This window comes from Molothrus ater, chromosome 5 (genome assembly GCF_012460135.2).
Source record: "Molothrus ater isolate BHLD 08-10-18 breed brown headed cowbird chromosome 5, BPBGC_Mater_1.1, whole genome shotgun sequence".
NCBI lineage: Eukaryota > Metazoa > Chordata > Aves > Passeriformes > Icteridae > Molothrus > Molothrus ater.
The window spans coordinates 49,477,210-49,488,897 of record NC_050482.2 but is presented as its reverse complement, the minus strand read 5'-3'; the positions used below and the strand labels follow the sequence as shown (position 1 = coordinate 49,488,897).

Sequence of the window (11,688 nt, the reverse complement as noted above, 5' to 3'; positions counted from 1 at the left end):
TGCTTTACTGGACATTCAGTAGTGGATCAAATTCTTTTCCCTTTGACTTAATCTGGAATAATTCCCTTACCTCTTCTTCCAGTGTTATTACATCACAGAGCATTTCTTCTGCTTCAGTGCAGTAGAAAAGCTCTCTCTCTGGCCTCTTATTTATTCAGACCCTCAGAGGTGACTTGATAAGGATTACTTGATGATTTTTGAAGTGTGGTTGCTAAAGAGAATTTTAAAAAGCAGAACTAACTGAAAGAGGCTACCTGCAGTCCTTCAGATCATCATTGTTGAAAGAGGTTTTTAAAATACTGTATGTTTTAGTAAGGCTTGTCTTTATTTAGTAGTTTAGAGCAGTGGGAAGCTTCAGGCTGTGATCTTCTTCCATCGAGACTGCTCTGGCTTTACCTTGCCCCTAGAATATGGCATTCAAAATGCCTCAAATATTTGCGAGTTTGATGGTGTTTAAAACATTTTGCTTGCTTGTGCTATTAACATTTAATTAGCCATCTGTTTGAAAAGGATAACTCTAACTGAACCCTCATCATTTTCAGGCTATTACTCAAATCGATAGCCAAGAAAGAAAACAGACAGATGCGTAAGTCCTTATTTTTTGGTCCTCTTTCCTCCTTAAAAAAAACCTACCAACCCTGTGTGGAGAGGAGGAACAGTATCTTTTCTCATCATTGGAAATAATATTTGTCAGGTAGAGGCTGCCAGCTGTGAGGTATTGGATTTGCTTTCCCGGAAATTCTAAAATGAGTAACAGTGGTACAGAGGAAAAGTCATCCTCCTAGAAAACTGGCATGATAAACAAATCCTTTAGGAGACTTCCACTCCTCGGTTTGGGACCTGACTTTCTACTTTCCTGCAGAGCTGGCAGTGGCAACAGCCGGAGACGTAATTCTCCCCTCTGCTTGGGTGTTGGGAGGAGGTCAGCAGGCAGTGCTTCAGGAGCAGCTCTCAACTTTTCAGCTTTTTATTCTCCCCCTGTACTGAGCACTGGTGAGGCCACACCTTGAGTCCTGTGTCCAATTCTGAGCCCCTCAGTTCAGAAAGGCCAGTGAGGTGCTGGAGCAAGTCCAGAGAGGGGCAGCAAAGCTGGTGAAGAGTCTGGAGCACAGATCTGATGAGGAGCAACTGCGGGAGCTGGTGTTTATCCTGCAGAGAAGGATGTTTAGGGGAATTGTCACTCCCTACAACTTCCTGGAAGTAGGGTGTAGCCAGGTGGGGGTCAGCCTCTTCTCCCAGACAACCAGCAACAGGTCAAGAGGCATAGCCTTAAGCTGGACCAGGGGCGATTCGGATTGGGCATTAAAAGGAATTTCACAGAAAAGGTGATTAGACAGGGTGGTGGAGTCACCGTCCCTGGAGGTGTTGAAGGAAAGACTGGACGTGGCACTCAGTGCCATGGGCTGCTTGATATGGTGGCGTTCGTTCAGAGCGTGGGCTCCATGATCTCAGAGAGCTTTTCCAACTTAATCGATTCTGTGATTCCGTGACAGCGTCGTGAGGCCCGATCGCGCTTTGGGCTATTCGGTGCAAGTCCCTGCAGCCCGTGCCCGGCGGGGCCATCCCGGCGCCTCTCCGCGCCCGCCGGGCCGCGCTTCCCTTCCCGGCCTACAGCCCCCGTCGCGCCGCGCGCCGCGCCCGCCTCCCGCGCATGCGCCCCGGCAGCGGCGTGTGGGGCCGCCGGGTCGGGGCCGGGCGCCCGCCCTGAGGGGACGGCGGCGGCGGCGGCAGCAGGTGGGTGCCGGGGCAGGTGCGTGCCGGGGCGGGCGGGGACCGCCCTTCGTCCCCCGGGGCTCTCAGCCCCGCGCCGGGGGCGCTCCCCAGCAGCGGCTGCGCCACCTGTGCGGCGCCCCCCGCGCACGCCTCACCCCGGCACCCCCCTGCCCTGCTGGCCCCTCGGGCGGAGCGGGGGCCGAGGCCGCCGGGGCGGCCCCGCTGCCGGGGCCGTGTGCGGGGTGGGGGTGCGCGGCCGCGGCTCCGCTCGCCGGGCTGGGGCGGGGGAGCCGGGAGGGACCCCGGCCCGAGGAAGGCTCCGCGCACCGGCCGCGCTGACGCAGGGTCTGGCTCCGGGAGTGACTCACACTGTGCTTCCCCGTCTGCGCTGCCCGGGGCACGTTCTCCCTGCGCCCCGCTTCCCCCGGCTGCGCTCCCCCTGCTCCCCGGGACCTGCCTCTCCTCTAACCCGCCTCTTCTCCTGCCCCCCCTGGCTGCGACTCCCGGGGGTCCTGCTCTGCCATACTCGGCTGCTCTGCACGCCTGCGCCTTTTCGGAGGTGCCCCGGAGGAGAGACTGTCTGTCTCCTGTCTGGCTGGGGGGAAGGAGCACTCACGAAACACAGATGGAAATATGGCAGTATCCTCTAGGCAATGGGCACAAATAGACGTGCTGCAGGCCCTGTGATTGTCAGCTGTAATAAATGTTAGAAGGAGAGCAGGAGGCAGATGTAATTCTTCGTACCTGCTGATGTAAATCCAAGGAAGCAAAGAGCCACAGTCACGCGGATTTAAATCTCGTTGCAGGCAGTGGCTGTGGGCTCCGGGACGGCTCTTGATGTCTCTTCACAGAACTGGTAAGGGCGGGACAGAAAAAATTTCCTATGTGTGGCTTTGCTTCCTTCCTAATTTTTTTTTGAGGGATGCTGAATTTAAGCAGGTGCTTTCCTTCTAAACAAGTCAGTTTCAGTGTTGGTGTGTGGGGGTTTTATGTGATGTCACAGCTTCCTACTTCATGATGTCTCAGCCCTACTCTTCATGGCTTGCTGTGATTTTTTTTTTTTTTTTTTAATGGGGGTAAGTGGGAATAAAGGAAGAACAGTGCCTTGAGGAAATGGAGGATCCTTTAGTGCAAATAGACGGGAAAGTGAAGCAGCCTTACTGGAATTAAGATCAATGGGTTTTTAGTAGTGCAAGACTGGATCTTAAAATCACTCAAGAAGGAACTGTCAGCCTAGCAGGAGTGGGGCGCTGCTGTGATTTTGCTGAGCTGTTGATCAGGATATAGTTGCTTGCTGGATAATCTGAATTCTAGGTTAGTTTTTCAGCTGCTATGGAGTCTGGAGTGGTGGCCTGGAAAGAACCCCTGGAACAAAATTCAATTTCATTATTTATTTCTGGATCCACACAATGTGTGTGTGACTGTCCCTATGCAGAAAAGAAGGCTGAATTCCTACTCTGGAGAATTCATAAAGTAAAAGGGAAGGAAGAGGGTGAGAAGAGGCATGGCATGTAATTTAAGAGGTCAGGGTGGGGACTGGTTGTGTCTTGTTAATACAGTGTTCATTCTGTATTTAACAGATTGAAATGACAAATACTGACTATTTTAATTCCTGTTTATGATAACATTTTGATAATGTGGTTTGATATTCTTAGGGAGATGTCATTCATAGTGACTCTTCTTCTGAAGAAGGATGAAGGGAATTCCTGAGGGGCAGCAGAGAGGAGGGGCATATTTCTGGAGGAATTGCACTGATCAGGGAATGATAGAATTGAGGTGAGGAAAGTACCTGCTTGCTCAGGACTGAAATAATTCTCCAGTTTTAGGGGTCTTTGCTAATGTTGTTTAGGTTTTTCTTCTTTGCTGGGCATTTAACCTGTCACTTTCCCATAAGGTTCTAAAGAACCTTGATGATATTAAAAGACAGGCAATAATCAAAATACTTGGCTTTTAAAAATTAATATCTTACCTAAGGTGACATGGTAGCAGTAGAGATTATTGGTTAAGAGATCTGTGTGAGAGCTGCCAGTCTTAGTCCCATTCTTGGCGAATTGATTTGTGTGTTGCAAAATTGTTTTCCATGTTTGGTATTTGGGATGCTTTGACAAAGGAATCAGTGATACTGTGTTTGAGGCAGTAACTGTTTTGGAAATGGTTGGAATGATGCCTCTTCCTGGCTGTTAATTGCAAACTTCTCACCAACACATCAGAAGCAGCAAAAACTTTTAAAAAATAAATCCTAAGGAGTATTGCAACTTTATCTGCAGTGGTAAAGTTGAGGTGCTTTATATTTTGGTGCATGTGGTCCTACAGCTTTTCTAGCTAAATCAGCAGTGACCCTTGCTGGTGATCTGTATCACAATGGCTATTCTAGATCCTACCCTAATTCAAATGGATAAGATACAGAGAATTTGCAACTGTCCAGTAGGAGGAAGTAAACAAACAGCTTCATTCTGTGTTGTGGATGTGGTGTCCTAAGTGTCCCTTAAGAGATTGAGATGTTTTGGTACTTCAGGTTTGTGTCCTCAGCCACACAAAGACTTGTCTAAACTTCTTTCTCTGCCACTTTTTATCCCAGGGTCAAGGGTTTTGATGCATAAAGCTTACACAGGCTGAGTATCTGGGAGTGCTGTGGAAAATCCCACTTGTCAGCTGTGTTACGGTTGGCACCCTGTGGGGAAGAGAAGGATGTTGTCTTGCCACATTTGTTTTGTCTTTGAGGAGCTCTCAAATTTTTTTAAACTGGAGTGTAACCAGTTACATTGGTAACAGAGCAATTTTGTTCCTGACTTAAGGAAAACGCCCTGGAAGAAATGCAAGCACGCTTGTATTATGAGATAGGTGAAGAGAAGAGAGTGTTGGGAGGAACACACAAACATTTACAGAACTGGTGGGCATTACCATAATAATTGGTATTAGTATGACTACAAGAACCATTGTTACTGCCCAGTAAGTGCTGGCTGGGAAGTATTTGATGATTCAGAGAATAGAAAGAAAGTCCATAACCTGACAGTTCTTTTTTTCTCTGTAGAAGAAATCTTCCTGATTCACAGAATCAGGAAATATCAGAGGTTTTGTCTTGTTTTGTTACAAATGTTAACAATCCGTGTATATTTTGCTTTTTTTCCTCTTAAGTTATCTGTGCACATAAATTTCTGCAGGAGCAAGATCTAAGTAGTCCAACATGACATGCTAGATAAGAGCTTTGCAAACAGTCCTGAGAGGTGTTTGAGTGTTACTAACCTCTTCAGAAAGTTGACTCCTGTAAAGACAAAGCCCTTAAGGAAAAGTTTTGAATGCTGTGGGATATACTTGCCTTAAAAACCATTTTCTGAAGCCAAATGAAACAAGACCTGCTTAGAGTCCTGTGAAGTGAATCTGACTTTTTTTGCGAATACTGGAGCTGCAGGAGAGTGACCTGAAACAAGCCTTTCCTGTGCCTCACCAAGGTGACAGCAAACCATGACAGCAAAACCTCTGCCAATCCTCTGAGGCTCTATCAAGGAAGAGCCATTGTTCAGGCCCTTGTTCCATTGTCACTGGGAGCAGTAGGATGAGACCAGCTTGAGAATCAAACTTCCACCTGGGTGAGCCTACAGGGCTGGTGATGGTGCTTGTCACCACTCAGGACAGGGGTGTGATATAAAAGACTTTGTAATACCTGACTTTAAGTAACTGTCAGTAGTGTCTTTTAACCTCTCTTTGGTTGGTACAGCCCTACATCTCTACCAGGAATATTTTCTTTCACGTTTCTGTATTCAAATGAAACTGGACAGTTGTGATTGATTGCTTTCCACAGACGTCTCATGGCTTACAGTCTTGCAATGGACCAGAAGGTAAACAACACTTCTGAAAATTTTTTGGGAAAACAAATTTCTGTAGAGCTCTGCAGAAGTGCCTTGGTCCTTGGTACTGTGCTTATTTGGGTGAAAATTCCCATGTATTGTGCAGTACTTAACCCTCATAGAAGATGTGTTTAGACACTAATGAGAAACCTTTGGTTTATATTTGCATAATGGTGTTTAACAAGGAATTGCCTTTACCCTAAGCCTTGAAGACTGGGGTGACTGCAGGCCTGCCTTTTTTGGCACATACAGGTTTTCTTGCCTGTGTTGAAAGCAAGGAGAATTTTGCTGTGCAGTGAGAGTTAACACCCTGTGAGTTTGTATCCTGGCCTCTCTTTCTAACTTCATTTGATGCAGATAGAAAACCCCAAAAACAGTTGTTTCTGTACTTGACTGTAATCCTCCTGTGTGAGTTGCAAGGAGCACTCTCTATTTCTGTCACATATCTTTCCACCACTCAAATAGTGGGAGTACTGGGAAAGGGGAAACTCCTCCTCTTCCTCTGATCCCAAGGGTCTTGGCTAACAAAAGGTTCTCCATAGAAGTGCAGTTCATGTTTAGCTGGCATGCTTTTTGCCTTGGAGCCAGGTAAATAAAAGGCAGTTCTGCTCTGGAAATAAAATATCTGTTGATGTGTAGGATATCTGCATTCTCCATAAGCAGGTGTTATATAGGGGCGTATCTGAGACAAGGCTGACTCATTGAACTGTGGTCGGGAAGTCCTTCTGTGATCTGTCTGTCCAATGCATAAGTGGTAGGAAGCAGGATTCCACTTTTTCACATCCTTATTTTCAAAATGGAGATGCAGTGGGAACAAAACTGCAAGTTATTTGTTTTGTTCCTTTTGTGTAAACTGATAGCTTATGTAGCTCAGCAGCTTCAGCTCCACCGGAGCTCTCTCTGTTATCGCAGCAGGCATTGCTGGACGCCGAGCAGTGCACGGAGCAGAACTGTTACATAGTAGTATCTTTTAGTTACATTTCTGCACAGAATTAGATTTCTAATGAGGGCAGGAATCTACAAGGTGCTTTATGGCAGGAGACACAGAGTTCCAGTTTACTTTTTGCTGTCTCTGTTGCTCTTCTAGTGCCCTGAGGCAGCTGGGAGGAAACGCTTTGCCCTGCCACATTCCTGCTGTCAGTATGTGATCCCAGTTGATAACTGGGCAGCACTGGAGTCCTGGGTGGTGCCTCTGCAGTCAGTGGTGTAACCTGTCAGCAGCTCCCCTGCCTGCCTGGCTCTGCAGGCCTCCCCCTTGCTGCTCTCCAGGTCTCTCATCCCCCTTTTGAGACCTGCCCTAAGCTTCTGGTGCATCTCTGCTTCACTTCCAGTACTACAAGGAGTAGTAGTTAAAAGTTCCCAGCTCTTCATTCCCAGTTGTGTTGTAGAGAGGAAGCCTGAAGGCCACCTCAGCACTTCCAGCCTGAATTTGTACATGTTCCTCAACACCCAAAACAGTGTGAGGCTGGTTTGGTTTTAAGCCTCAGACAGGAAGTTTGGGGTGAGCCAGGTTCACTAACACCATATTGACTCCTTAACCAGTGCCTGTGTCTGGGTCTATGTGGGATTCTGCATATTTTACAAAGCCAGGCTGTCAGGGTGTGAGGGACAGGAGCTCTCTGCATCTTGTCTGCCCCCCTTGGTCGGGTGTGTGGCTGCTCTTTGCTCATTTGTGTATTTGTTTGTGAGGCTGGAGTTCTCTTCTGACTCTGTGTGCAAAGCAAATATTGACTTGTGGACTAATGGCATTTGCAGCTCCAGGATATGCCTTTGCCTGACTTGAGGGAGACGCTGATGGGGGAAGGGAAGGAAGGCCAAGGGCATCCTCCTGAGAGTTCCCTTGGACGTTTCATTGAGCAAATCAGTATTATAATTTGGAAAATGTAAGTGTTCTGGTTGCGAGAAGACAAAATTGAACTGCCTGGTTCAGTACAGAGCTTTTGTCTGATTTCTGAGAGAGGGAGATGTTAAATTGGATACAATCTACTTGGGATTTCAAAAGCTGAGCTGGAAGAGGCTTCTAGAACTACACCTACGTGCATAGCCTCCTGATGGGTGCTGTGACTTTCAATTACTCCTCTCTCTTCTAAAACTTTCTTTCTTAATAAAGGAAGAGAGTAGAGAGCACTGGAAACCAGCTGATAATCCAGAGGTGGCAGTGGGATTTACTGCATACACTGTTGCTTTCTGTTCATTAAACATAAAGAAAAACAGAGTTTTTCCCAAACTAGCTTACTGTCAGAAGAGGTGTTGTAACTGTCAGAACAGAGGTGCAGTTCTTGTAACAGTGAATAAAAATTATTCTAGGAAAAAATTGTTATGTTTGTTCTGTTCCTTCTGATGATACTCAGAGGAGGTTCCTGTATAGTTACTGGTTGTAAAGTTTTCAGGATACAAAAGCATTGCTTGGTAAAATGTTTGCCTTCTGCACAGTCTGCTAGAGGTATGCTGCCTTTTTGGTGGATTTTTCTTTTTAATCAGTGGGGGAAGAACACTCTTGGGAAGGAGTTCCTGTCCCAAAATAAAGGTCCTACTGAAAGGCTCCAGACAGTGTCATTTTGTTCTTAGCACATCCAGGCCCTACCACCACAGGCTTAGGTGGGGATCACCTAAGCAAAAGAGGCCAAGGAGGTAAAACATAGGCAGCAGGAGATTGCTGTCTGGTGTTTACCAGGAGCCAGCTAATTGAAATCTCTCATACTACAGCTGTGGGGAAGAGCCAGTGTGTCATGGGGAGGCACACTGTTTCCAAGTGGAAGTAAATTTGCAGGACTCCTTTGCAAACATCAATTTCTAAAGGACACCTGCACTAGAAATTAAACTAATTGGACATAATCCTGCATGGTGTGTGTTTGCAACTCCAACAAAGGTGTTGCGGGTGGAGTTCTTCAAATGGCTGTACCTGATGCTGACTGCATGCTTCCACTGTAGCCTTCTTTTTCAGGTACATCACACCTGTGTTCCTGCAGGCTGGAAACAATGGTGGTGTGATTTGTTTTGGACTCTGAATTCAAAAAGTAAATCTGTGATTAACAGGTGCTATTTGCATTTTAGCAAAAAATACATTTCTTTCAAAATATGAAGACTACCTATTGTGTGACCACAATTGCTTCATATAAGAAACTTAAATTGCCTTTAAACATGGGAGAATGCTCCTTAATGTGTGGGTTAAACTGGTTTAATTTTGTAGTACTGAGAGTTTGGGAGTTGCCATTAATATTTGTTGGATCTGATGTATGTTTTCCTTTGTATTTCTTACTGTTGCTTTATTTCAGAAGTGTGTACGTTGCAAATAACAGCAACTTCACACATGTGGTTTCACAAGCTTTGTGGAGCTTCTTTTGTTACTTGCTATCTCCTGGCTAGAGAGTTGCTTTAGGTTTATATCCCTCAGTCAAAGGAAAGACCTTACTATGTCAATCCCATGTGTCAGATCTTTTCCTCCTCCTCCTCCTGGCTCACACTAGGTGGTGCCTGGCTGTGTCAGGGAACCTTCTTCCCCATTCCTCTGATGCTGGAAGGGCTGGTTCAGTGGCCTCAGCACCTTCTCTCAGAGGTGCCCTCCCTGGCTCTGAGGGCAGTGCCCAGGGCAGTGTCTCTGTGTGCCACAGCAGGAGCCTTCCCTTGGTGTGATTCCTGCTGCTCACCCTGCCCTTCTGCACAGCCGTGTCAGCAGCAAGGTGAGCCTCAGGCTCTCTCTGGCCTCTGTCCCAGATGGGTGCTTGCAGGAAGGTTTCTATGGGAACCAGGGGCAGGAAAAACCTGCCTACCATGTTCAGTGCTCTAATGTCAGGGATAGGAGAGCAGGCAGGGGAGTGATCCCCAGCAAGGTAGAGGCCAGGGCGTGATGACATGGACAAGGGAGGGTGTTCCATCTGCTACACCTATATTGGGACAAGGAGAGACTCACTGAGCACTCTCTGCCCTGTTTGCAAGCACTGTGGTTAATTCCCTTCTTAGGGGCTTTTTTCTCAGCCACGTGCCTGACACCCTGGCCTGGCTGCTCCACAGCAGGTTGTGTCAGCAGTGTTGTACATGCAATGAAGGTTAACAGTGGCTGAGGGGAAGCTCTACTCACAAGCTCAAGGCACTCAGGGTGGATTCAGAGCACAGGCAATGACAAGCATGGCACACATACCATGTGGTGACTGCATTCCTAATAAAGGCCATTGGAAACAGGGTTAACTGGGCTGACAGAAGGCAGGGGAAGAGGACACCTTGCAGGCTCAGGAACAGAGCAGCCATGGTTGCAAGGCAGTGAAAAAAACATCAAAATCCATTCACAGCAATGTTGAAGTAAGTAATGTCAGCCAATCTACCTGCTTGGGGTGCATGCTCTGTGTGTTCCCACGTAATATGAGCATGCAGATGCGCATTTTGTAACTTTTGCTATGTCTTCAACTACTAAGAGAAGAGTTGGTGCTAAGGGAACAAATGGACTGGAGTGTAGGGAAGAACCCACAAACATTTACAGAACTAGTGGACATGCAACTGACCATCCTGTGGACAAAACTACTTCTCAGAAACAAAAGCTGAATTTTATTTTTTTTTGTTTGTTTGTGATTCTTTTTGCCATAAGCTTTAGTGTCAGAATGGATCAGAGTGTCTGCTCATCCTTTCTGGCCTTTCTCAGGCAGAGAGCTGTTTAAATCCATAAGGAGGAAACCTTATCATTTGTGTTCCCAGACAGAGATGTTTTCTATGCTTTTGCAGTGGTGTGCATCTGCTTATCTTGGAGTGCTGTAGCAAGTCACTTCCTGGCTGCAGGTGCTCACTGGAAAGTTCACTGAGATGCAAAGGCCATATAACCTTGTAGTAATCAGAACTGTGAAACAACTTGGATAGGGCCTGTGGGATGAATCCCTGGGTTCCTCCTTTTAGCAGCTTACAGTCATAAGTAGCTTTAATGAAAAGGGAAGCTGGAAAAGCCATCCTAGGTGTGCAAATGTTAGTTTCTCCCAGGTTCTTTCCCAAGGAAGTGTGACTGATCTATCCCAGCACTGGCTTTATCTGCTTAGTAGAGGTGGCTCTTGCTGTCTCCCACGCACAAATTGTAAGGTTGATCTTAAAGTCCAGAATCTCTCTGATTATGGAAGTATTCCATTGTTTTCCTGGAAATCCCCATAGAAATCCCTATAAAAATATGCTGTTAACTAGTGTCAAGAAAGCAAGGAGGGGAACTCTATTGCCTGATTTAGTTCAGAGGAGCCTGGTTTGTGACTCATTGCAGAGGTCTTGATAGTGTCTTGTCTACATCCACATGCTTCAGGGACTTGTATTCTGCAGCCCTACACACTTTACTCCTGTGCTTTGTGGTGCTACTCCTAGTCTCTTTTGGACTTAGAGCATCTAATGATAACCCTTTAAACCCTTTTCACCACTCCTGTCCCTTCTCCATGGTCAGTGTCTTCAGAGAATGATGATGTGTGGGCTCTTTTCTTAGTTTACATCATTAAATAAAGGAGTCCCAATATGCAATGGAAAAGTTGTTAAAAGTTGACTTGTTTTTTGACATTCTTTCAACCAGCATTGACATTCTTTCAACCAATGCTTTTTTGACATTCTTTCAACCAATGCTGTTATTTCCACAAGAAATCTGGCAAATGACAGCGTGCTCTTTCTAGCTGGTCAGTAGGTATGAAACCAAAAGGAAATTCAGTCTCTGGAATTTATTTCTTGTATACTAAGGAATTTAATTTTCACATGAGGAAGTTGTATGTGATGGGTCTGTCAGTCCTCCACCATGTTCTTGGATGTTAATTGAATTCTCTCATCACCCTTTTTTTCTTTTTATAACAGGAGTGTAGCATCTCACCTCTGTGGACAGCATTTCTGGACCTGCTGACACCTGTGGCACTCAGCCTTGCCTAGTGCAATGTCAGGTGAGCACACAGAAATTGACACAGTATCTTCTCATTTCCTTCCTTGCTCTGTCTTCAGCTGAAACTTCATAACAAAGGTTTCTGGTTCCAAGATCCATTCTTTACATGAACATACTTTCTGGTCAGATTGAGAGAGAGGAAACTTTGTGACCCAGGAGCATTTTTCACTCAGGGTGAACTCAGTTCCTTCTTTTACAATGTAGAAGTCTTTTCAGACATTGTACAGAGAGGAAGAAGGAAGTTGAAAT

General features: G+C 46.2%; 1 protein-coding gene across 2 annotated transcripts in view; it reads left to right on the top strand.

The window, feature by feature from the left end:
- The first annotated feature begins 1,666 nt into the window (after positions 1 to 1,666).
- SGSM3 (small G protein signaling modulator 3) overlaps positions 1,667 to 11,688 on the top strand; it is a 29,981-nt gene continuing 19,959 nt past the window's right edge. The window contains exons 1-4 of one of the 2 annotated variants that reach the window (XM_054514785.1): positions 1,667 to 1,734; positions 2,520 to 2,569; positions 3,369 to 3,489; positions 11,358 to 11,440. In XM_054514785.1, coding sequence (XP_054370760.1) covers positions 11,434 to 11,440 — 7 coding nt within the window. In that variant the 5' untranslated portion in view covers positions 1,667 to 1,734; positions 2,520 to 2,569; positions 3,369 to 3,489; positions 11,358 to 11,433. The remainder of the gene's footprint in view (positions 1,735 to 2,519; positions 2,570 to 3,368; positions 3,490 to 11,357; positions 11,441 to 11,688) is intronic. The other variant, XM_036401739.2, reaches the window with a different exon arrangement.